The 23653-nt window shown below is 34.6% G+C and overlaps 1 protein-coding gene across 1 annotated transcript; it reads left to right on the top strand.

Annotated features, from left to right (window-relative positions):
• The first annotated feature begins 580 nt into the window (after positions 1-580).
• DTHD1 (death domain containing 1) lies at positions 581-18672 on the top strand. The gene is made up of 10 exons (XM_085059181.1): positions 581-1015; positions 4049-4667; positions 5160-5487; positions 6156-6335; positions 7137-7381; positions 8202-8363; positions 8927-9216; positions 10431-10675; positions 17084-17141; positions 17698-18672. Exons 1-10 carry the CDS (start codon positions 739-741, stop codon positions 17985-17987), a joined length of 2694 nt encoding a protein of 897 aa, XP_084915307.1. The 5' UTR covers positions 581-738; the 3' UTR covers positions 17988-18672.
• Positions 18673-23653: the final 4981 nt, after the last annotated feature.

Raw genomic sequence — 23653 nt, 5'->3', positions numbered from 1 at the left:
TTACAATGGGCCATGAAAAAGAATGTTTAGTAGGAAAGCCACAATACCAACAATCTCTGCAGTAAATTTCTTAAATTATAAAATATTTTGGTGTGATACCTCAGATATAGCCCTGTACTGAACTCTGCTAATGAGGCTTTGAGGCGTATCCTCCCATGTACTGCTGAAGCATCCATATAGTTCAAATACCTCATCCACACTTCAGGGCAGCTTGGGCCTGTCCCACCTATTTGATGTCTGTAAGCAACAAATAAAATACAATTGTCAGAAAACAATGTCAAATGACCAACAGCATTTAATATCATCTTACGGTGAAAACACTTTCTATTGTTGGTGAGTATATAATTATGAATATCCAATTAGCTTGATTTCACACATACTGATCATTTATAGCCAGTGAAGTAAGAAATTGCTGAGATATCCTGAAATTTCAAGTCACTGATACATAACTGAGTTACACAACCTCCCCTAAAGGTTCATGGTGTACATTGGTATCTCCTAGCAATCCTTGCCCGTAGTTACAGAACAGCCACACCCTTCTGTCACCTAGTAACTTTTTAATAGTCAACATCAACTCAGAGTTTCTCAGTTAGAGTTTGCTTTGTGGAATAGAGTACTTCTAAAATTTCTATTTAGTTTAGAAATGCTAAAGAGTGTGGTAGCCTGAACCAAGAACAACAATTTATGGAAGTGTTTTAGCAGAAAAAAAAAATTATATTAGCGTATTCTGAACATATAATGGATATGGCTGAAAGTAATATTACACCTGCAGGGAAACCAGGACAAGTCCTGGGAAAAATCTGTTACCTGAACTTGCTAGCAAGAGATGTACTTCTGAAAACTGATCTGGATAAAGAAGGCATAGAGGAGTATGTGCTTGGACTAATCTCTTTAGCAAAAGAGCTGAGCAGATCTCTCAGCCAGCAGCTGGAGAGCATTACAGAAATTATTCAAGACACCTGCCATTTGCTGAGTGCTCTCCATGATAAACACAAGGAATTGACGGGAAGTCCAGGCAAGTATGGAAGAACTTAGCTGTTAGCAGATGGACTGGGTATATTAGATGCTGAGTTCTGCTATCTGGTGATGCTGGGGAACATTAATTTTCATTTGTTAGTATCTCAGTACTTGTCATCCATTAGATCAAATTAATTCATATTCCCACAGTTGTATCACACTTGTTTTGAGTCTATTCATGAGATTCAATATGAGACTCATAATTCTCATTATGTGACCAAAAAAACTATAAAAGTAAACTCAACTAAACAGAATGGTTCAAAGTTTTATGTATGCTATACTTTGGTGGGTTTACCGTGGCCAGACATGAGATACTCAGCAAATTACTAAACCCTGCTCAACAGGAAAAGGAAAGAAAATAAGATGGAAAAAGTCCTGGGTTGATATAAAGACAGGAAAATCCCTTAAAAATTACCATCATGGGTGAAATAGAGTCAACTTAGGGAAAAAAGTTAATTTAATTTATTGTCAATTTAAATATATTTGGACAGTGAGAAGCAAAGGTAAAAAATTGAAACAAGGCCTTTCCTCCATCCATTCTTTTTTCGTCCCTCAAATTCGCTCCCAACTCCTTTACCTCTTCCCCTTCCTGAGGAGTGCAGGGTGAATGGAGGCAGCATTCAGTCCATAACAGCTCCTTCTACACTACTTCCTGCTCGCTCTTTTCCATGCTCCACCATGGGTCCTTCCCTTGGTCTGCCGTTCCTGTCAGGAAAAACTGGATTCTAAACAGCCTGCAGTTCCTTCAGGGAATGTCTACTTTTTCTGGCATGGGGTCCTCTCCAGGCCACAAGATACCTGCTCCAGTCTGGTCTCCCATGGGCTGCAAGGGAATCTCTGTCCCACGCCTGCAGTACCTCCTCTTCCTTTTTCTCTGAACAGAAATGTTTAGCTGTGCTTGTGTTTCTGAGTTTTTGACCCACAGTTTTATAGAGACTGTAATAATAACAAAACATTTTTGTTTACAAAGCCTCCTTCTAGGCTCCAAGCAAGCTAACTTTCCTGTTGACCCCGTGGTTTATGAAATTTTTTTAAAATTCTTTTTGTATTAGGTTTCCAATAATTATTTTTCTTCCAAAAAGCTACTATTCCTCATCTGACAAATTCCCTTAAAACAGTCAGCGAAGAGGGTTGGAGACAGTTGCATATAAACTATCTCTGCATCCTAAAGCTGTGTTATCAAACACCAGAAAAAGCACAGAAAGTAAAGTGTTAGTAAAGTGATGGGGGAGGGAAAAACACAAGAGAAGACTTATTTAAAGGTTAACCTTGTAACTCAATGCAAAAAGTATCTTTCTGTGGGACACAATTGGACGGGGCTCAGTTACAAGGCCATATCTTTTCTTGCCCCTATTAGAAAAGTCACATTTACAGCATAAGAAAACGCCATTGTTTTGAATTACCCTGTTATCTTCAAATTTGATTTTAGGGAAGTTTAAAGACCTGTAAAATTTGTTTGAAGTTTTTTTTGTTTTGTTTAGAAGATGCAAAATTCAGGGAGGAAATGTAAATTTTGGTAGTTTTGCCTAAGCTTGAACTTTGCCTTACAGTGAAACTGGTAAGTGATCTTTTACAACCTCTTCTGCACAAAAAGCCCTGTTATATCCAATCCTTTTGTTTTATTTCTCAGCCCTGTTGAACTGTTTAAAATATCTTCACTATTGTAAAACTGTCTCCGGAAAAACAGTAAAATAATATTTTTCTTTAAAATACCAGTATAAAAAGTATTTTAAAAATGTATTTGCCTGTTTTGTTCTTTATTTCTTCTCTACCCCTGCCCACCCTCCCCCTCCCCTTTTAGTCAAAATCTAATAACAATTGATTTTGGGCTGTGGAATTATTAAAAAGGAATAATTTTTAGGACAAGTTAAATGAGAAAAAAAGCTATTTTGAACTGTACTCTTTGTACGTTTAAATTAATGTAAATAGAGATGAGAGGCCTATCTAGATCACATGATATCGCTCATTGATATGTGATAACATTCTTAATAAAATTATTTTCCAAGTTGACAACCTTGAGGTATTGATTTACTTCACACAAAATTGTTAAAAAAGTAGAATGTAAGTCAATATCTTCCTGCATGTCTTGTATCAGCCCTTTCTGTTTTCCTTCCCTTGTGTTATTCTGTCCATTGTAAGTGGAGTGCACACCATACTGTGTTGTACTATTTACTTATTTGGATTGACTTCCACTAGATTTAACCTGCAAACCAAAATTTTCCAGGAGCTCATGCAAGAAACAGAAATAAGTAAGAAATTTCCCAAGGTTTGCAATATATCTCACTAAGGAAGACATGACTCCAGTTATAGAGTTTGAAAGCATTAGATGAGGGAAGAGCTCTATGTAATACATCTGAAATCCTTGGAGACAATATCTGGAGTGATTTCTAAGAGAAGGCATAGGAGAAGAAAAAATAGGGATCATAAAAAAAATAAGTTAAATTAAAATCTTACATGAATGGTGCACAGTGATTGTGTGGTTTTTGTGCATTCTTCTTCACAAAGTGATTTTAGTTATATGCAAGGGCAACCCTCACCATTCCTGCAACTGGATATTACAAATTGCTGAGCTTCAGTATTATATGTGGGCTATTGGTTTTGTGTTATCATCTACTCTTCACAGCAAAAAATCAGAGTTGCTAAGGAGTGAGTTTAAAATAAGGTCCATGTGTAACAGCTTTGTTAGAGACCCACTCATTACAATCTCAGGATTTTAGGAAATATATATAATTAAGGCTTAGTTTTAAAGATCTTCCCAAATTGATTTGAATATTATTTATCAATTCCATGCTTTGGATTGATTGTCATTAAGAATTTAGTTGGTGTTTGATAATCAGAAAGGTGTTCATTAGAGTTGCCATATGAGATTAGAGAATCCATAGAGATTAAATGGAAGCTGGGAGCGTGTGGTTCATGTATTGAATGGACCTATGGGATTATGTGGCATTCAGTAAGTATATGCATAATATTTTTCACATTTTCGTCTAGCTTTCATAGCAAAATTTAATTGGTTATTTATTTTTTCCCTCAGAGTACAATGAAATTATCGATTATCTGCAGAAAGTGAAGGATTATTTGATAAATACAGTCTCACACCTTCAAGAGGCAGAAAATAAACTTTATGCTGCAACCTGTAGACAAGATGGTGATCCTCAGAAACAGAATGGTCCGAATGCTTCTAGAGAAACAGATGTGCATTGTTTGGAAGGAGAAGCAACAGACTCTGTGCAAGCATCTTCCAGTCCCAGTCAGCAACTCCAAGGAACTCTTTCCCTGGACAAGACAGAAAGTCAAAATGTTAATCAAACCCACGTGAGTGAAATTAAAACTGTGGGAAAAGTCGCATCATTAGCTGAAAATAAATCTGCTCAAGAACAGGATGCTAGCAGAGAATCTCCAATGAAAGAGGAAGATGGTGAACAGAAACTACTGATGGTCTCTGTTACAGAGATAAAAGAGTGCAAAGGAAAGGATAAACTTCATGGAGGTGACATGACAGAGAAAATAGAAGACAGTAAAATGGAAACAAATTCTAGAAATGACCAAAATACCTTCACATCTTCAGCACAAACCTATGATCTTACTGCTGTGCATCCTTCTGTGAGTGATTCAGAAGAAGTAAAAAAATCTAGATACTGGATGAACAAAGAGTAAGCATATACTCTTCCTTTTTTTAGGAATAAATGTACATAATTATTACTTATAAACTTACAAACATGTGTGGGTGTAGAAACTCAATATACAGGCACTGAGCAGCTGCTGACCACACACATAACAGCAGTTTACAATTTAAACATGCACAATAAAGATCGGTCCCTTTGGTCTAAAATAAACTCTAAGTTTCTATTTGCATATTTATTTTTTTTATGCCAGAGGGGGACTGAGTCACAACCAGTAGAGTCAATAATCCCCAGATTGCTGGAAATTACTAGGAAAGGACTCCATCCGTTTTACAGTAATTAATAAGTTGTTGTGAAACAGGCTAAACATGAAAATTTTTATTATTTTCTTATTTCTTCAAAAACATATTTTACTGAATGATCTTATTATACTTCACTATAGCATGTCATTATATTTAAGTATTTAATTAAAAATACAGGACACTACCCCACTCAAAATACAAAGAATATCCTTTTTTCTAGATTTCTCGTCAAAGACAGTGGCAAAAATAAACATGAAATAGCTTGTTTTATTAAAGCCCCAGCAACAGTTCTGGAGAATCTGAAGTGTAATATACTCAATGAAACTAGTTCCTTGGTTGTGGAGGATTCTGAGGAGCTGGTCAGCAATGTCATCAGCGTTGAATGCCACGATTATGAGAAACTACTTTTCCCCATCAACATTGCAATCCCATTTACATCATGCTTCAGAGGAAATTATCGAGAGATTATGGTGAAGGTGACTGATGGAAACTTTCAGTCAAACTACTTAACTCCTATTTCTTTGCAAGGACACCAAGGAAATCATAAGGTGGGTAGCTCTCATCAAAGCATCATAAAAGCATCATTTCCCAGTTAAGTCCATCTGGAGTTATAAAAGTAAAGTTGTCATTATTAAATCACATTGCCCACTGTCTGTGGTTAAACAGAACTTTTCTTCCTACTTTCTCAAGCACTAATTCTATTTGAAAACTAGTATTTAATGACATTCTTTTTTTCACTTATGATGTTAAACAAATGCTTGATCCTACAATACTAATGATTGAGTAAAGGTTAATGATTTTTGTAAATAAGTGCAATGTGTTGCATTATTTAATAAAAGCAAAATATTGGGGTAACTACTGTGCTTTTAGATCACAGAAAAGCAACACAATTCCATGTACATAAGTACAAATTCCATATTTAAGGAACACAGGATTGTTCTCTTTTGTAAATGCAGCAGTGTTGCATTGGACCAGATTCATCACCCAGTTTACAAGTTTATTTCATTTCAGCCCAGTCATACACTGGAGTATTAATGACATCACATGATCACTAGAGATCACCAGGTACTTGGGCATGCAGGTGGCAATAATATTAAATTTATTTTCATTTCATACTTTGCTCTATAAAGAATGTTGCCTTCTCAAAATGCTTATTCACTGTGAAACACAGCTTCCTTTCTCTCCAATACTCTAACCTCACATTCTCTTTATTCAGGAGAGCTTTGCAGAAGTGAAAATTTATCATCTGGGTGTTTTTTCTGTGTTGTCATGCTTGAAGAAAGAAACATTTACTGTTCCAAAGGCAGGACTCTTACAAAAGCTGAGCGTGGATTCTAGAATCTCATTCTGTTACCATCCAGAAGCATTCAGTTCTCCAGCACCTATTCAATTACAGGTAAGTCTGAGCTACGTGATACTTGTTCCATAAGCCTGTTATCTGATCAGTTCTGAAGTGAGAATGACAATGATGTCAAAGTGCAATCTGTTCCAATATCAGAAATCTATGAAAAGTGGTTTCAGCTTCACATCCTGTACAAGCAGATTTCCTGTCAGCTTTGTTAAAACCACATGTTAGGGATATCTTTAGCTAGAAAGAAGATCTATCTACCTTTTTTGGATATAGTTCAGAAAATAAAGTGGCTTTCAATAAAGATGTGTCAACTCAAAACTTTAACTGCTTGGCCCAGTGGTCAAGCTAATGGAACAATTTTTCTCACCTGACCTTCATTCTCGGTGCCAGCAAGTGCAACAAAAGGTTTTATCATGTTTTAATCTTAGGCTGAGAATAGTCTCAAATTTTTCTTCAGTGATAATATGTTTCTCCCTTTCCCCATAGAAATCTTAATTTGAAAGTTTGGAGAAACTAAAATTGTGAAAAAATAGGGATTAGAAAAATCTCAGAAATTTTTCAAAATCTGAGGAATCTCATGAGTTTCAAAACTTGAACTCAGATCAGGAACAAAAAATACAATATTTTAGTCAATGAAAGTTCCAGGTTTTTATGACTTTCAAGCATTTTTCTGTGCATTGTATAAAGTGCTGATATTGGGTAAGATTGTTCTTGGGTCAAAGAGAGTCTGATTCTTCTATGATAGCCTATCCAACTCAAAAAGGTAAATCAATTTGTAAAAACCAGGCATGTAATGGAAGATGTATGTATTTGAAAGCTGATTGTACAATTTCTTTATATATTTAGATTCAGCCAATCGAGCCATCATTAGTTTCAGCATTGAAAGCAAGACATGATATGTATCACTCAGTGATATCTACTAGTGCACTGGTTCATGTCCAGCATCCTTCAGCCCAGCCTTTTAACAGCTCAGTCACAATTACTCTACCCTGTCCTCCAAACCCAGAAAAAAAGAGGAAAGGAGATGAGACAGAACATGCAAGAGCCATCAGTGCCACAGTAAAGAGGGTTGCTGCAGCATACTATCCTCGGTAAGAACCTCACTAAAAATTCATCATTTTTTTAAAACATCAAAATCAATTAATTTTAGCCATTGTTGGTTAATAATTTCTTGCATTAAAAATGTGTTTGTTCTTTAAAATAGACTGTAATAATTAAGAGCATTGTTAGAAACACCAGAGCAAACCCCCAAAAATTCTCCTGCTATAGTTTCACCAGAAAAATTAATACACTATTTGGTGTACATTCTTTAAATATGCTGACCACTTCATTTCTAGCAGGAGTCAGAATGAAGACTGTGTGAGGTTTTTTCAGCAAGAAATATTCAGGCATTTTCAACAAAGTCAAACACTGAACACAAAGAACAGACATGTCTTAAAGCTGCTGTATTCATCACACACCTAGCTTATTTGAATCTGACTTTTGAATTTTCTGATCTCTACTTCTACACATTCCAATGGTTGCCTGAATAAAAATGCATGGCACAATGGTTTATAGTAGGCCAGTTTTATGCACTAGACAAAAAAAGGCCCAGATTTTTCCAAAGTAGAAAATTTCTAAAACATAGGCTTTTTGGCATGTCTTGAAAAAATCATTAAAACATGGGGACTCCTAAAAATAAATACATAAAATCTCTAAATTCCAGCTGTTTCCGGAGAATTGAAAAATATATCTCTTAATATCATTCACATACCCTGGAGTATAGTTCCAGATACAGATTTTAAGCAAGGTGGATAAACCAGAAAAAGTCATCAAAGAAAGCAGAAGGGAAAACAGCTACAAACATAAGCTTACTCTTTCTGAAGAGGTATTTTTTATGCTATTTTTTCCTATAATTGCTTGGCTTTCCAGGGCTGTGACTGCTGTGAGAAAAAGTGGGGAGAATCTCAATGATACTTTGAAATTATTAGGTCATGGAAACAAAGAAGAGGGGTGGAAGGTGTTTGATGATATTATTATCCAGAATTCACAGAATGGGCTTGTATCATTTGAACTAAACAAGCATTTAGAAAGGTAATGTATGAATAATTTAATAAGATTTTATTTCTTGAAATATTTACTTACATGTTTACAAATCAGTGGAAATTAGTATTGTTAATAAATCATCCATTTTTAACCATTAACTTGCTGTTTCTTCCACATTAAAGTGTAAGATCTTTTATATTTATTGCTCATAATTACAAATAACCTGCAGCTTTTTCACTTATAGAATGTACACAATGTAGTACATGGAGAACTTAAAACAGGAAATATCAGTCTTAATTGGAAAATGTGATTTAGCTTACTAAATACAAAATCATATTTTTTTAGAAATTCTTTTTAGGAAATATTCTCTTCCTTTCATATATATTTGAAATCTTGCATACAAAGTCAACATATTTGACACTACAGAAGCAAGCAAATTTACACCTTTTTATGTGTTGGAAACAAGGATGAAAAAAAAGGTAGCAAAATGTCCCTTGGAGACTGAGCCCCATATTATTTTTAAAAAGAAACTATTAGCGGTTGATAAAATTACTTAAGATAAAGCTTGTTTAACTTAATTTTCTTTTTTAATTTATTTTTTATTAATACAGCTTTGTGATCATTCGCCTGTCATTCCTTTTGGAAAACACGTATCTTGTCCCCTTTGCTCAGGCTCTGGAAGAAGCTCTTTGTAGCACAATGACTAACGTAATACTGTATCAGAAAAGAGAAAACCCATATAAAATAGTAGTTTTGCTGTCTGCATCCAAAGAATTGACCAATGAACTTCAAAATCTCCATGAGGAGGGTTATTTTGGTCCCCCAGAACCTACTCAGCAGTTTCCACTACGAGAAGGAGAACAGATTCATTTTAGATTTAGAGGAAATATTTCTGCTTCAGGTAAGGCAATTAATTCATGCATCTGTACGAACATTATCAATTACCTCAGCTATTAAACAATGTTTTACAGGAACACTGGTAGATTGCGGTTAGTCACAGTACATTTAGTTAATTCAGAGTTTTATTTCTTGTCAAAGAAAGGAACGTGGAACTTAATGGGAAACTGCTCCAATTGAAATGTACTACACGAACAAGCTCCTGAGCAATGGGCTCTAGCTGATCCTGCTTTGAGCAGGAGAGTTGGACAAGATCATTTTTAGGGATCTCTTAAACCACTGCCATTCTGTGAAACCTGGTCCCTCAGAAACACATAGCATTTTATGAATTATTTCAAAAGGACAGGTTTCTGTCTGCTATTTTATCTGTGCAAATTCACCTAGAGTGAGCAAGAAACCCAGGGCAAAATGTTGCCTGTTGTGAGCTGCTCTATGAATTGAGGTGATGGGAGAGAGAGTTATGCCATTTCCATTAGTAGCCTAGAAAATTCCATGCAGTGGCTGCCATCATTCAGAGAATTTCTTAAAGGGGAAAGAGATAGGAAGCCTCAGAAAGATTTTCACCCAAAATTACACAGTCTATTCTGTCAGTTTTACAATGAATATATAAATATGTATTTGGCCCTCTGAACATTTTGTACATAAACTCTCCCATTGCAAAGTGCCCTAAAGAAAGGAATATTCTTCAAAAAGAAAAGTCTCCAGCCCCTGAGAAATGCCTGCTGATATACACAAAGGATAGTGTATATAGAGATACCAAATGAATGGAATTAGAAATCCTAAAAATGCATCTACCTCTCTGCCTCCATTCATTTTGTTGTTACAGGTGGGCATCCATCCTGACTAAACAGAAGGCATATACTTCTAATTCCTTCACAACAGCCTTTTATTTTTGTTCTTCTCTGTGTTATGTACATACCTTCTTTTGTGCTCCTTGCGTTTCAACTTGTAGCACTGCCTTCAGCACTTATTCCTTAAACCAGCTATTAAAAGGCTAAGCTAAATATGAGGATGTTTCTACTAGTGAAGCAGGCTCTGATGCTCAATAAAGTAATAATAATGGTAAAGGACAATCAAGGAACCAATAATAATGAAAAAGGACAACTATGTTACGTGATTACCTTTATTCGACTCATTCTAATGAATTATTTTAGATGCTGCACATTTGAATACAGTGCAAAAAATATATTTTTTAAAATTTTATTGTATGCACTGCAGAGAATGGAGAAGATTTTGGGAAAGTCTACAGACTGATTTTTCATTCACAAAGAAAGCCCAGGCTGGAGCTCCAAATTAAAGAAGTGGATGAATTTGGTAACCACAGTTCACCTCATTACAAAGGAACAGCAGTGTTTTATAAAATTACCAGAGAGATGATAACAAAGAAATGGGAGCAAACCTTACCATATGATGAATATCAACACCAGTCTCCACTGTGCAAATTAGCATTAACATTACCAAAGGTGAGTTTCTGACTTGATAATATTAGAGATATTTCCCTTTTTTCCTGTACCATATATTTATTAGGACAAGGATCTTGGTATGAATTTTGATTTACAGATACACACAGGACTCACTGATGGAGTTCTGATCCAACATCAATGTACAAGCATTCTCAGAATTTCTCTTAGCTGTAGGGAGGGACCCATATCCAAGTATAAGCATGGAAAAATTTCTAGTGAATATTTTCACCCATCTACTCTCCCCAGCTGCTATGGGACTGTGAAGTTATTACTTAAGTTTCAGTTATATCATTCTTGTTCCACTGTCTTGGGAGCACAGAATTGCAAATTTTAGGATCATTAAATGGTTTGTGTAACCTGTCTTCTACCTATCACCTGATTATCCTATTATTCCTGATTAGCCTCTGCAGTACAGCTATGCAGGCAATTATCCTCATCTCTGGTGAGAGCTAGTGCTACATAAATTAATCTTTAATATTCCTGCAATGAAATCTCATTGAAAACGTTTCAAAGAGCCTATGTACCTACACCCTATATGGCACAAAATACTGCCACTAAGCTACTATAATCAAAGTTTCATACATTTTAATATCAAAATATGTACACGTGGTCTAAATCTCTGGCCACAAACAGTAGCATGTCTCTCTTTTTGAATTTAATTTACTTCATTCTTCTTTAAGCTATCACCTGCTAAGAAGAGCTAACTGCAGACAATTTTAAGAGGAACTCTCTTGCAGTGAAAAGCTCCATTTAAAACACACTTTTTTCATTTATCTGAAGAGTTAGCATTCCATGCGCAGTTCACAGAGAGGGAATTACAAACTCTTGAAGTCAAGGGGGGTGATTAAAAAAATTATAATTGAAAAAAATATCTGTAGCACACCCTAGGCATCAGTTAGTTTTCTTCCACCCACCTGGCTTGCTTCCATCCCCTTTTTCCAGTTTATTTAATCTTACTGAAAAATAAAATTTAAAGGATTGAACTGCATTTGTAAATATCAAGTGTCTTAGATTTTGTGTTTGCATATACAGTCTAGTGCAACACGCGTTAGTCCTTAAATGATGCATTTGGACTTTTCTAAACAAGTATTTCTGACTTGCCTTTTCCTGCTACTAGATTTAAGGCTGTGTTTCCTCTTTCATGGGGTGGCTGAGAACTTGAAATCTGTACCAGTGTGTGAGAATATATAATACATGTGGCACACAGTATCACCCTCAGTCTACTCATTTAAATGGAAATTAAAGAAGGACACATATAACATGGTCATTGCTGGAAAATTAGAGCTAAATTCAAACTTCAGGAATGGTGATAACCCTTGGCAATATTTATTCTGCATCTTTTTGAGCAGTGGCTTTACTTTCAACTGAATCAGTTCCAGCAAAGAGGACCCAAGTTTGATGCCAAAAAGCCTGCTTAGAGGAACAGAATTATTATATCACTTCAGAAAATCAGTGTTGAAGCATCTTGCAAATAATTTTGCTTTTGCTTCTTTTAAATATATTTTAAGTGTATTTCAAAGGATTCAAAATCTTCACTAAGTGTAAATACTATATCCAGAAAGTGGTAAAGTGCTTAAAAATATTTGCACATTGATAACTTTTTCATTATGTTGTATTTTCTGTCTTACACAGATTAAAACACTAATCTGTACAATGAATAATGGCCTCAAAAAATAACATTTCCCTTATGTTTTGAGTCATATTAGTACACAAAATGTTATACTTTACTATAGTTGGTGAATCATCCTACATTTTTTCCTAACTTCTAACCATCCAGTGGAATAATTTAAAACTGATAATGTCTAAAGTCAATTTTCAATAGTGAAGAAATATTCCTTTATTTAGTTACTGACATTGGTTTTTTTTATGAATTATGAGAACTCAGTGAAGTAAATTATTTGACCCTACTGAATAATTAGTAACATAAATACAGCACACCATATTATTGGTATATAAACACACAAGGCAAATGAAAATTCTATCCCCACCACTATCGAGTACTGTTAACAAAAAGTTTGAATTTTGTTAACTCTTTTTCTCTTCATACCTTCTCCCAGCCAAGTAAATCTTGAATTCCATGCTGAATAAGCTTGGGGAAATTTTATGGACAAGAATATTTCCTAGCTGAAAGAGAGGAAGAAAAAGAGACTAGTAAAACGTGGTTGGTTTTCTCAAAGAAAGATGTTTACTAGCAAAGTCTCATACAGATCAATACTAATATATTCATCAGAAACTTTCAAATAATTAAGTGAAATGTCTGAAGATCTACAAAATAGTGAGAGTACTAAAGTTGTCTGTAAGTGTCACATAATATGATACTGAGTCACTAAAAAAATAAACTGGATAATTAGATGTCAGTAAGTATTTTGTTGCAGTGGAAGTACACATCTAATTTTGTACTGGGAGATTTTAAATTACCTATTACTACTCAAAAAGGAAAAGTTCCAAATTTTTTCTTACAATTTCTGTGGATTTTCAGAGCATTTAGTTGTAAATAAAGAGGTAAGCAGAATGTTCCAAATTCTTAAGAGAACAAACCTGAAAACAAGATTATGCCATGGATCTGGGAGACATTATGAGGCATTATTAAGCATTCACATCATGACTGCACACTGCAGTTCTGGTCACAGAAAGAGGAAAGAAAATAGGTGATCAGAAGCATGGACTGGTTCTAGATAGACAATGCATTGATCTCAACACTTCAGGCAGCTTAAATAGAAGTTGAAATATTGTATATACTTATTAATATTATGGAGCAACTTAAAAAGGAATTAATATATCCCCTTTCACAAAAGATAAAAATAATGATATTTATAAGACACAGGTGTAACCAGTGATAGGAAAGAACCTACTTTTTACATTCAGAAATAATCAAATGGTGAACTCATTTTCACAGGATATTTGCAGCAATTAAATATGTGTTTCAGCTAGAAAAAGAATTGAATGGAAGAGAAACAGAACCATATGTTAAACATAAAAATCCAATTAAATGCCAGAGCAATGAAAATGAAATTCTAATTACTTACCATGTTTTATGATGTGTTCTAAAATTATTAGAAGTGATGAAAGCACTGTCAGTAAAAATTAACATGAGAATTTTAATTCTGTTTTTACTATACTTGATCTAATCAATATATTTGAATCAAAGATTTCTTCACATTTCAGTGGGCTTTCTAATGAATAAAAGAAAGAAGAGGAAACAGTTAAGATTTGACAGGAAAATGCAGTTAGGAAGAAATGTAATGCGCTAATTATACAAACTACCCTACTCAAATGCAACTGCTATTTACCACTTCATTAACGTAACGTTAATGTTCATACAATGTGAACCAAGGTTGACACTGTCCACACATTCAGCTGCATAGACATTGACTCTAGCAATTGTCCTTCAATTTTACTAGTTTCTATCACATGTACACTACTGCAGTAGTAGCAGCAATTGAGCTGCCACAAACCTTGGAAGGATATGAAAACATATCTATCAGTGTTCACATCTGACCTGTTGGTAATGTGGAGTATTTTACAATATTTCTCACACACAGTGGCTTGAAGGATTCCAGCTGACATAGTAAGGCTCTCATGTCTTAATTGGGAACTACTTGACTTTAAGTTGTAGTGTTACTAAGGTGTCCTTACTTGCTGCCAGGATGCTGGGGGAGACTTTCATGGTTTGGGAATAAAATTCCTGATAGTAGTAAATGCAAAGACTTTTTATTCCTACTGCTTATTGAGTTCATATATATAGTTTCATTTAAGCATATTAATTAATTAATTTTAATATACATGAGTTCAAAAACACTCAGTGTTATTTGAGAGAAAACAAATTTTCTCAATTTTTTTTTTTCTAGTTGATAGTTAGAAGCATCCAGAATTCCTGATTTTGGTTTGACATAGACAGATGGAGTCTTTTTAAGGTGACCATTCTGACTACTACATTTTCACTCATTACAGTAAAATTCCCATCTAAATTTCTCTTGGAAAGAAGGCACTAGCTATAAGATCATAAGCCATTTTTTATATGTATGTGCCTGCATTATCCACTTACAAGTATATTTCTGACAGTGGTGAAAATAGTGTGTTTACTTTGTATGCAAACATTCACATCAGTTTTTACATTAAACATGCCATATTATTACAGAAGTAACCTGATCTTCACTAATGATTCCTATTTATGGTGCTTTCATTTCCTCAGCAACAGAAAACACTTGTCAACACAAGTCAGATATAGGTTCTGATGTCAAGTATGTTTGTGCACATCTACTGATTTCAGAGATTTTGTATTTATGTGAAACCGGACTAAGGAGTTAAAAGATTAATTTCTCCTTTTGTGTCTGTCCTGTTTAATATGCTGCTAGAGTCTGATCATGTGCCCATTTGGCAGAGCACATTAATGTTACTGGCTGGGAAGGCTTTGCAAAAATAGATTGCTGTAATACATACAGACATTATGAAATTACTATTCTGCTGAAGTTTTATGCCTAATGACTGTCTAACAGCAGAATAGCCTGTTATCCCCTGCTTCACAAAGGCAGTTGCTTAGCTAATTGAAGGGCCTTCCAGACTAGAAAAAAATGCTTTGACTACTAAGAGTATTTTACTTAAGCTGTCAACCAGAACAGCAGGACCACATGCCAGTGCAGCTGAACCGTGGGTGAATTTAGCACTTCACCACAGACACTTAATCTTTAAAGGCAATTTAATGTTTTAGATCTAATGCATTGTATATTATTACACTCTTTCTAGACAATACTAATTTTCAATTCTTATAATTTTTATTACTATTTTAACATTAAGTAGCATAAAGTGGTTCAGATTAAAGTCAATGCATGGGTAATTGGGTTCATCTACAATAACTTTGAAAATCTAATACCTTTGAGGAGCTAAATTCTCATTAATGAATGAAAATAAGTTTAAATATAAATGCATAATTAAACAAAGCCAGAGAAAGCTGAGTCTTGGAAGAAAAGCAATGCCCCCTTCTGGAAGAGTTTTATATTCCCTTTATTCTGGGGGTATTTTTAGCCATGTTACTCTATCTTCAGACTGGGGCACATCCAATGACACGATTGCTGTAGAAGCATGCAAAACAAGGCAGATTCAGCTTATAAAACCAGAGAATAACTTGGGTTGGAAGGGTCCCTTAAACGTCACCTAGTCCAACCCCCAAGATGTTAAGAGAAGTATGGCACAGGAGGGTTTTGCACTGTCATGCAGTGCATGATGTGTGCCTCCTGTGCACACTGAAGTCACCTCCCCAGATGTCTGTGTGCAGGCCTGGTGACAATTTGGTTAACTCACAGTAGGTAATGCTTATGATTATATTGACCTTATGGCTGTGCATCTCAGTACATCTGAGAAACTCCAAATATTCAACAATATTTAAAGTCCGCATCATAAAAGTGATTAGGATAAGCTCCATAATGCTCAGTATATCAGCAAGAAAAGGAGAATAATTTTTCCAGTCAGAGTTTCATGCTCTTAATTCACAAATGAGAACCAGAAGATCAGCAAATAAACTTTCAGCAAATCTCCTCAGGAGAGCTGTGCATAAACAGCCAGGTAATACAACTGAAGGTGTGTGACAAAAGTAACATGGGCTCTAAAAGAGGATGATTTCACTTTTAAACAAAAAATAATCTGAATTTTACTTCATACAAACTAATCTCTTTTTGTGTTCATTGCTTATGTAAGTAATTTCTTGTTCTACATATAGTGAGAAACAACACTAAAGCCCACAAGAATTTCATCTTTCTCAATCATAGGTAAAAAAGGACAAAGTATTTTTTCTTTCTCTCCAATGTTCAGAGGAAGAAAGAGGAAGGACTTTGTACTTTCCAATAGAACTTGTCCTTTGAATTTTGATTAATTTTTGTGATGATCATTAAAAATTGAACCATGTAAAATTACTAACTATAGCTACAAATATAGTATGATTACCTGATGTAACAACAGCTACTGCATACCTAAAAATTGTTCTTTTCCTTGAAAGGAAGGCAAAGTTAATGTAATACTCAAAATTAGAATCTGTAGCATCTACAAAGGTTCGATACAAATCTTCTATATATTTTCTATACACTCGGTTTCTGTACATCAGTCATGGCATAATGCTATTAATCAAATATTTTGAAAATTACATAAATTATGAACTTTTTAATAAGAGATAATAAACATCCATTTGATTGATGGAATTTTTATTAATTTCTTTGTTTTAACAGCTGTATATTGATTTATATCTGCTGATGGTGTTAATTGGCTTTCACTAATGACAAAATCTTCTGTGAAGGTAGAACAAATTTTAAATGCTATGATTTAAATTCCCAATGAATTTACTGCAATCCACTCCCATATGAAGTCTCTCCTCTTACTCATTTAGCAATTTCTCTTTCCTCAATTCATTTTCTTTAATAGCATGAAAAATTGATCAACCGTCCACGAAGCACAAAAAGATTTTTTTCTGATCCATCAGGTAAGAAAACAACCATTAAATTAATGTCTTTATTAATAACAGATATACTTGCTATTTATTTTTCAAATGCCAAGAATGCTTTGAGCTGTAACAGACACATTAAAATGCTATATTCAGGAAGGAAATAGTTAATGTGTTTAAAGAGGGTCAAAGGAAAAAAATCTGTTTACCAGGAAATCAAAAATCTCTTGTAAGATAATGTTATGGGGGGATGCTTGAACAGCACATAATTCTGTAAAAGGAAATTCAGTTCGTAATGGAAAGCTCCAGCACACCTGAAGTATCTGTTACAGTAACTACTAAAACCCTTTCATTTTATTTCTAGCTTTCCTCATTCAGTCCCAAAAATTATGGATTTTTGTGGAATTTGCTCTTGACTAAATTCATATCACAGTGCAGTTACCAAAAATGGCATGGGAAATGAGATGGGAGATTTCCACCAAAGTAAAAAACAAACCCTATTTAGTTGGAGAGATTACACACTGAGCCTCCAGCCTTAGAAAGCCTTAAAAAAATATAAAAATTTATTCTTACTTCACTAATTTTTGCCCTTCAGAGGCCCTGTGGGACGACTTGCTGTTTTGGCTTGCAGAAGAGCTTGCAGAAGATAATACATCATTGTTTGCTTTATGTTTACCTGTTCGACAGAGCGTACTTCAGCTTGTTAGGCTGAAGTGCCCTGATAATTTAACACAACAGATCTATGAGCTGCTTTGCTGCTGGAAAAAGACCCTTCCAAGGTCGGCTGATAAACAGCAGCTCCTGTCTCGCTATTTGCGGAAGAGTGGCAGAAGTGATCTTTCAGAAGAACTTCGTTTAAAGTGGCAAAATAAGGTGTTCACTTGACAGAATCACCGGCAGCCAACAGCCCAATTTCTCTTCTTTCGTGTTGAAAGGTGTGAATATTTTCACGATACTTCTGGATGAACAAGTGACAGAGATATCAGTCAGGACAACACTATTTCTCTGCTACTTTGCAACCCCTTTACTAAAGCAAAGTATAATAACCATGTCCTTGCTTGATCAAAGTGAACATTTCTTAAATGGAAAAGTGAGATATTGAAAATATAGGTAGGAAGAATTATAGAGGGATATGCACAGATTTCTGAGGACTTTAACTGTTTCCACATGCCATATTCAGTCTACACAATATTTCTACATATCTTAAATATTGGAAATTATTCCTTCTATCAAATTCATGTGAATCATTCTATAATATATGGATTACTCTATGCCCAGTACTAATAGCTACCAAATTCTTCAGATTAAAGCATAATGCACAGACACAGGTAACTTCTTCTTACTTTCATATTTATTAGTAATTAATTCTGCTTTTATATTCTCCATGAATGTTTTTCATCCTTGTGCATGTCATAGAAGATTTCAGTTTTACCACATGCAAATATGCAATAGATTTCCTGAATTTACGAGATTTTTTTGCCTCACTTTTAACTGTCATTGTAAGGGAATCTTTTAGGTTACCGTCAAATTTGGAAAAACAATTATTTCTTCATAAAAATTTTTAAATATATGGCTTTGACTTTTTGTTTGTTATACTAAGTTCTTGCATTCTGAAGGTATAGATAGTAAACCAGATGTATTTCTGCCATTCCTTAGTCATGTTTTTAATCTCTAAAAACTCATTTCTTTCCAAAATTCTACGTAGGACTAACCTAATCTTTAAGTCAGAGCAAGAGCAAGGTTGGTGTTCTATAATGGTGTTACTGAAATATTTGATTTACCATCTTCTGTTATTTGCTTCTATATTGCAATCTGCCTGATATAACACCAAAAATTTATCAAAACACTAAACTGATTTCTGTTACAGGCAAGAAGTAGCTGGCAAGAGTCAGTGAAAAACAATTCTGAGAGCAAGCTGACTCTTTGGTACTTACACATTCTGTGATTACACAGGCTGTCACATCTGTGTGATTTCCCTGCTGCTTCCGCAACGTTCAACAGATGCCTCTTTCTTCAAGTCCACCTGTTCACAATTAACTGCTATTATTCTTCTAGATTCCATGGATTCTAGATTCCAATTATTTTCTTTTTTCACCTCTCCTTTTACGATATAATATAAACTCTAAATATTGATCTCAATCAAAATGTTATTGATCTAAACTTTATTTTTAGACTATTTACAAACCCTGTATGTCTTGCTGACAAATCTTAATTGTGATACATAGTTAGTCTGTGTATTTTATTTATAGAGGTCATACATTAGCAACATTTCCAAATTGCTACAATAAATAGGAAAATTGCCTAGTAATAGAAAAGATAAAAAGGAATAGTGTTAATTAGCTTCCTTCATCTAGTCCCTAATGTCTCATCCTGTGTTATTACCAGTTTTTAGATGCAAACATATGAGTAATTTAACCCCTTCTCTGTGAACAAAACATACTAACCATCCTTTCTTTTTTAAAATGAATAATAAATAATAATTAAATTAAAGGAAGTAATTTATTTAATAAATAATAATTTTAATTGTGAGCTGACTTCTTGTTAGAGGAAAGAATTATCACATTTTTCCTAATGCCAAACAAATTTTGGCACCAGATGTTTGTCATCAGTGTCTTCTCTTAAGGACTGAATATTCCCTTGAAAGCTCAGCAGATATTTTCCGTATGTAGGTATATTATGATCATGATTCAATGTATGAAGGTACTACATACAATACTGGAAATATTGCAAAGAATTTGACTTTATTTTTCTACCTAAATAAAAACTGATACCACTTCCAGCATTCTGCCACAAGATGGCAGGAGTGTCTAACAGAAAGGTAGCTCCTGTGTTTCACTCGCTGAAACATACGTGCATGTAACACTGCTGGAAAGGAAAATCCGTCAGTAAAGACCTGAACGCTCCGCACAGTGTCAGACACGGAAACAGATTGCCCAGAGAAGTTGTGGATGCAGCATTCCTGGAGGTGCTCAGGGCCAGGATGGGGCCATGAGCAACCTGGTCTAGTGAAAGGCGTTCCTGCCTATAAGGGGGGTTGGAAATAGATGATCTTTAAGGCCCCTTTGAACATGAGCAATTCTATTACTATAAGTGCAACACCATTAGGGCAAGGCAGCGAGAACTGTGGGCATTTCAGTAGCATCTATAGAAAGGGAAAGTTTCATTCATCTTCTGCTTCTGAGGAATTGGAGATTATTGCTTACATTAATTGAACAGTAAAGCTATAAGACATTTGCCATGTTAAAATCTAATTTTTATTAATAACAAGCATTAATCAAGTGACTAAATAAAAATATATTGTATTAAAGATTGCAAAAATTACTAATAAAGTAGATTAAAATATTAACAATTTTAAATGTACTACTTGATGTTCTTTTCCTTTGAGTAATGTCTTAGGTCTCCTGGGTATTTTTCTCTTCCTGACTGCTCTGCTACTTTCTGAACAGCAAATGCCAGTCACAGGCTGATATGGCTGAACTATTCCTGTGGAAAGTCCAATTTCTTAACTAGTATCAACACGGTTCTTTGCTTTTCAGGCAATCAGATACTGTCTCCTAAATGAAAGGTCTCCCTTAGTGAGATTTAAACTCACTGAACTGCAGGCAAAATCTGGAAAAGAATGACAACTACATGGGACAAACTTACTTCCATGCCATGTGGTTTTGACTATTAAAAAATACCTAGGACCAGAAGCAATACCTGAGCTTTAAGGTTTAAAATGTGTGTGTTTTCTATCCCTAAAGAAAAGGTGAAGCTGTGTATTTCTACTAAACAGTGAAGGCAACTGAACAGAAAAGGAGCTAAGATAGGAAGCCAACTGCTCATAAAGAAATCACCTAGACAACTATAATTTGGCTAACTGAAGACAGAAGCTAATTATTTAAATACTGAATAGTTATTCAAATAAAAGAAGGAAGAAACACAAATATTCCTTTGTTTGGAATCTATTGTTACAGGATGGATTGGCAATTGCATCTAAGATGATGAAGTGCAAAGGCATAAAGCAGACTTTGCATATTCAACATTTAAAACACAAATTCTACTTAGTGAAACAGGGCTCAATGAGCAGGATCAGTAAATGGATTAATAAAACAGATGTTTAATAAAAAAACTGAAGATAGTATTTAATCAATATCCTGCCCAAGCCCCTTTCGAAAATGAGTTGTTTTTTCATTAGATAGCCTTCAGTAAGTACTGTTTACATAGAACTATCTGTAGTGAAGTCATCTTCAAGCATAAGAGTCTCAAAAGCTTCTCCCAAGCTGAACTGGGAGGGAGCTCACACGCAGAGCAGTTTGTTGGGAGAGCCTGAGTAAAGGGTCCTTCCAGCTTCTCTCAGCAGTTCATTTCAGTGAGCAGCCTTCAAGTGCAGTGAGATAAGCCCCTGAAAGCGCAGGGGCACTCAGGAAAGTGGCATAAAATAGCTCGGTTGAAGTCATTCCTTTGTTTCCATAATATCTTGGCACTTTACCTGAAGACCCAAGAAAAAGTCCTTGGGCATCTCCAATGCAATTAGAAAAGCTGTCAACCAAAGCAACGCAATATTTGCAATTCCTCTTGTTCTAAGCAGCGACGGGGTGTGAACATATGTCTCAATACCAGCTGGGTACCTGCCTGTCCTGAGGCTCCTTCAGAGTCTCCTTTTTCATGAAGATGCTAGAATATTTTCTCTAAGGACTCTACTTACCATTAATTATGTAATTAGTATTGATACATCAGTAGAAACAATGTTTACACATGATGCTCTGAAAATGTACTTAGAAGGTTTCCTAGTAATTTTAGATAGTGTAGATATTTGGAAAAGCACAGACACACCTATTTCAGCTGATCTGAGGCTGAGTTGAATCATATAATACAGAATGAGTGTTATGGGCTTGAAAAAAATATGAACATTTCCTTGTGTATAGACATGTTTCTTTCCCCAGAAAAGTAGAATTATTAATATGATTAAACTAGGAATCTTCGCTAGATAAATTCTAAATCAGAAAGTGTAGCTTTAAGATTGATTCCTCATAATGTATTTCACCTTCTCCCAGGAAACACTCAATAGTTTTTCTCCGTCATCAAAACAGTAAAAATCTTTATAATACATAAAAAAGTAAAATTTGACAGTCTCCAATTGTTAAGACAGACGGATCTGAAAACATCTTTCTCATATACTATAAGAGATGAGCAAAATACTTATTATGGATTAGTAATCTTGTAATATTGTAATAAATCATAGTAAAGTTCACAAGAATAGAAAAGCAGAGTTCATGTTCCCTCCTTTCCCCCTGAATAATGAAAATGTCATAAACATAAGAAAAATTATTCTATAATACAGTATGCAAGTGTGAGACTTTGTTTTTGCCTCTAGTCTATGTGGAAGACAAGACCTCATCATTACTATTGTAACCCTATTCTGAGTCTTCCAAAAAAATTCATATGCTTTTGAACTCTTTATCACATATATAAATTCGTGATTTCACAGTGGGTATATCCCCTTGACAGATCTTTCAAAGCATTATATGAGGTCTTACATGTCTACATCTCACTCGTCTTTTTTTCCTTTGAACACCTACCACACCATTGTTCCCACTACAACCTTTTGTGCTATAGCTTCCTGAGTGAAAAAAACCTGTGCCTCTTCAACTTGTTATTATACTTTAAAATCCATACATAACCTTTATCATCATTTTACTCTATTAAAAGTCCAACTTTGATAATATGACTTCCAGAAATGTTATCACCCATTTTAATTTTGGCCTTTTGTCAGATTATGGCCAGGGCAGACTAATTATTTATCAAAAACTGGAAGAGCTTAATAGAACTGGAAGGATTCCAGCCAGAATTAATATTACTGCATGACATTTTCACACTGCAAGTGCCAATTCAGCCAGCAGATATTGCAGAAGAGCTTCTGCAAAGCTATTATTTTCTGTATTTTCAGATCTAAAATCAATATGGAAAAAGTCATTTCACAAAGACAAGGAAAGAGAAACTCCTGAAAGATTGTGCATTATTCACTTGTCTCTTAAGAGTTACCCAGGTTTAAAATGTTTTGAGGTGAAGGGATGCAAATCATTTAGGATGCAAATATTATGCAACCAGAAATAGGAATTTTTTCTTTCTATCAACACTAATATTTTGGTAAAATGAATTTCCTTGCCTAAAGAATTAAGGAAAGGAATAAAAAATGTTGAAAGAACAAAAAAAGGTTGGAGGAATAAAAAAATGTTTGAAGTGATAGAGAATCAAATGTGTAAAAATATTTTGAAGTATTCTATTTCTAGAAAGAAAGAAGAAATCATTTTAAAGTGAAGAAACTTATAAGAAAATCAGAAGACCTGAAAACAAATCAGTTCTTCCAAAGACTTTAAGAAACTAGCCAACTTTTTTGAGGTAAGTGAATAATTACTAGTGAGGACAGCCAATTTTGTTCTCTAAATTTCTCTGATGAAGTTTTGATGAAATGTCATTTCTCATAGGAAACAAGATGCTACAAAAAAATCTGCAAGTTTGGTGAGAATATTTGCAAAGAAATAAATTAAGCTGATACAATAACTGATTTT

This window comes from Lichenostomus cassidix, chromosome 4 (genome assembly GCF_008360975.1).
Source record: "Lichenostomus cassidix isolate B80296 chromosome 4, HeHo_3.0, whole genome shotgun sequence".
NCBI classification, from domain to species: Eukaryota; Metazoa; Chordata; class Aves; order Passeriformes; family Meliphagidae; genus Lichenostomus; species Lichenostomus cassidix.
Note: the sequence above shows the minus strand (reverse complement) of the source record. Positions and strands in the feature narration are given on the sequence as shown.

What these genes read in the sequence shown, in the direction of transcription:
- DTHD1 (XM_085059181.1), top strand. Translation starts at nt 739, where the DNA reads ATGGATATGGCTGAAAGTAATATTACACCTGCAGGGAAACCAGGACAA. An exon ending in CAGCACCTATTCAATTACAG is followed by an intron (nt 6,336 to 7,136) that starts GTAAGTCTGAGC and finishes TTATATATTTAG; the next exon opens with ATTCAGCCAATCGAGCCATC. An exon ending in ATTTTTTTCTGATCCATCAG is followed by an intron (nt 17,142 to 17,697) that starts GTAAGAAAACAA and finishes TTTGCCCTTCAG; the next exon opens with AGGCCCTGTGGGACGACTTG.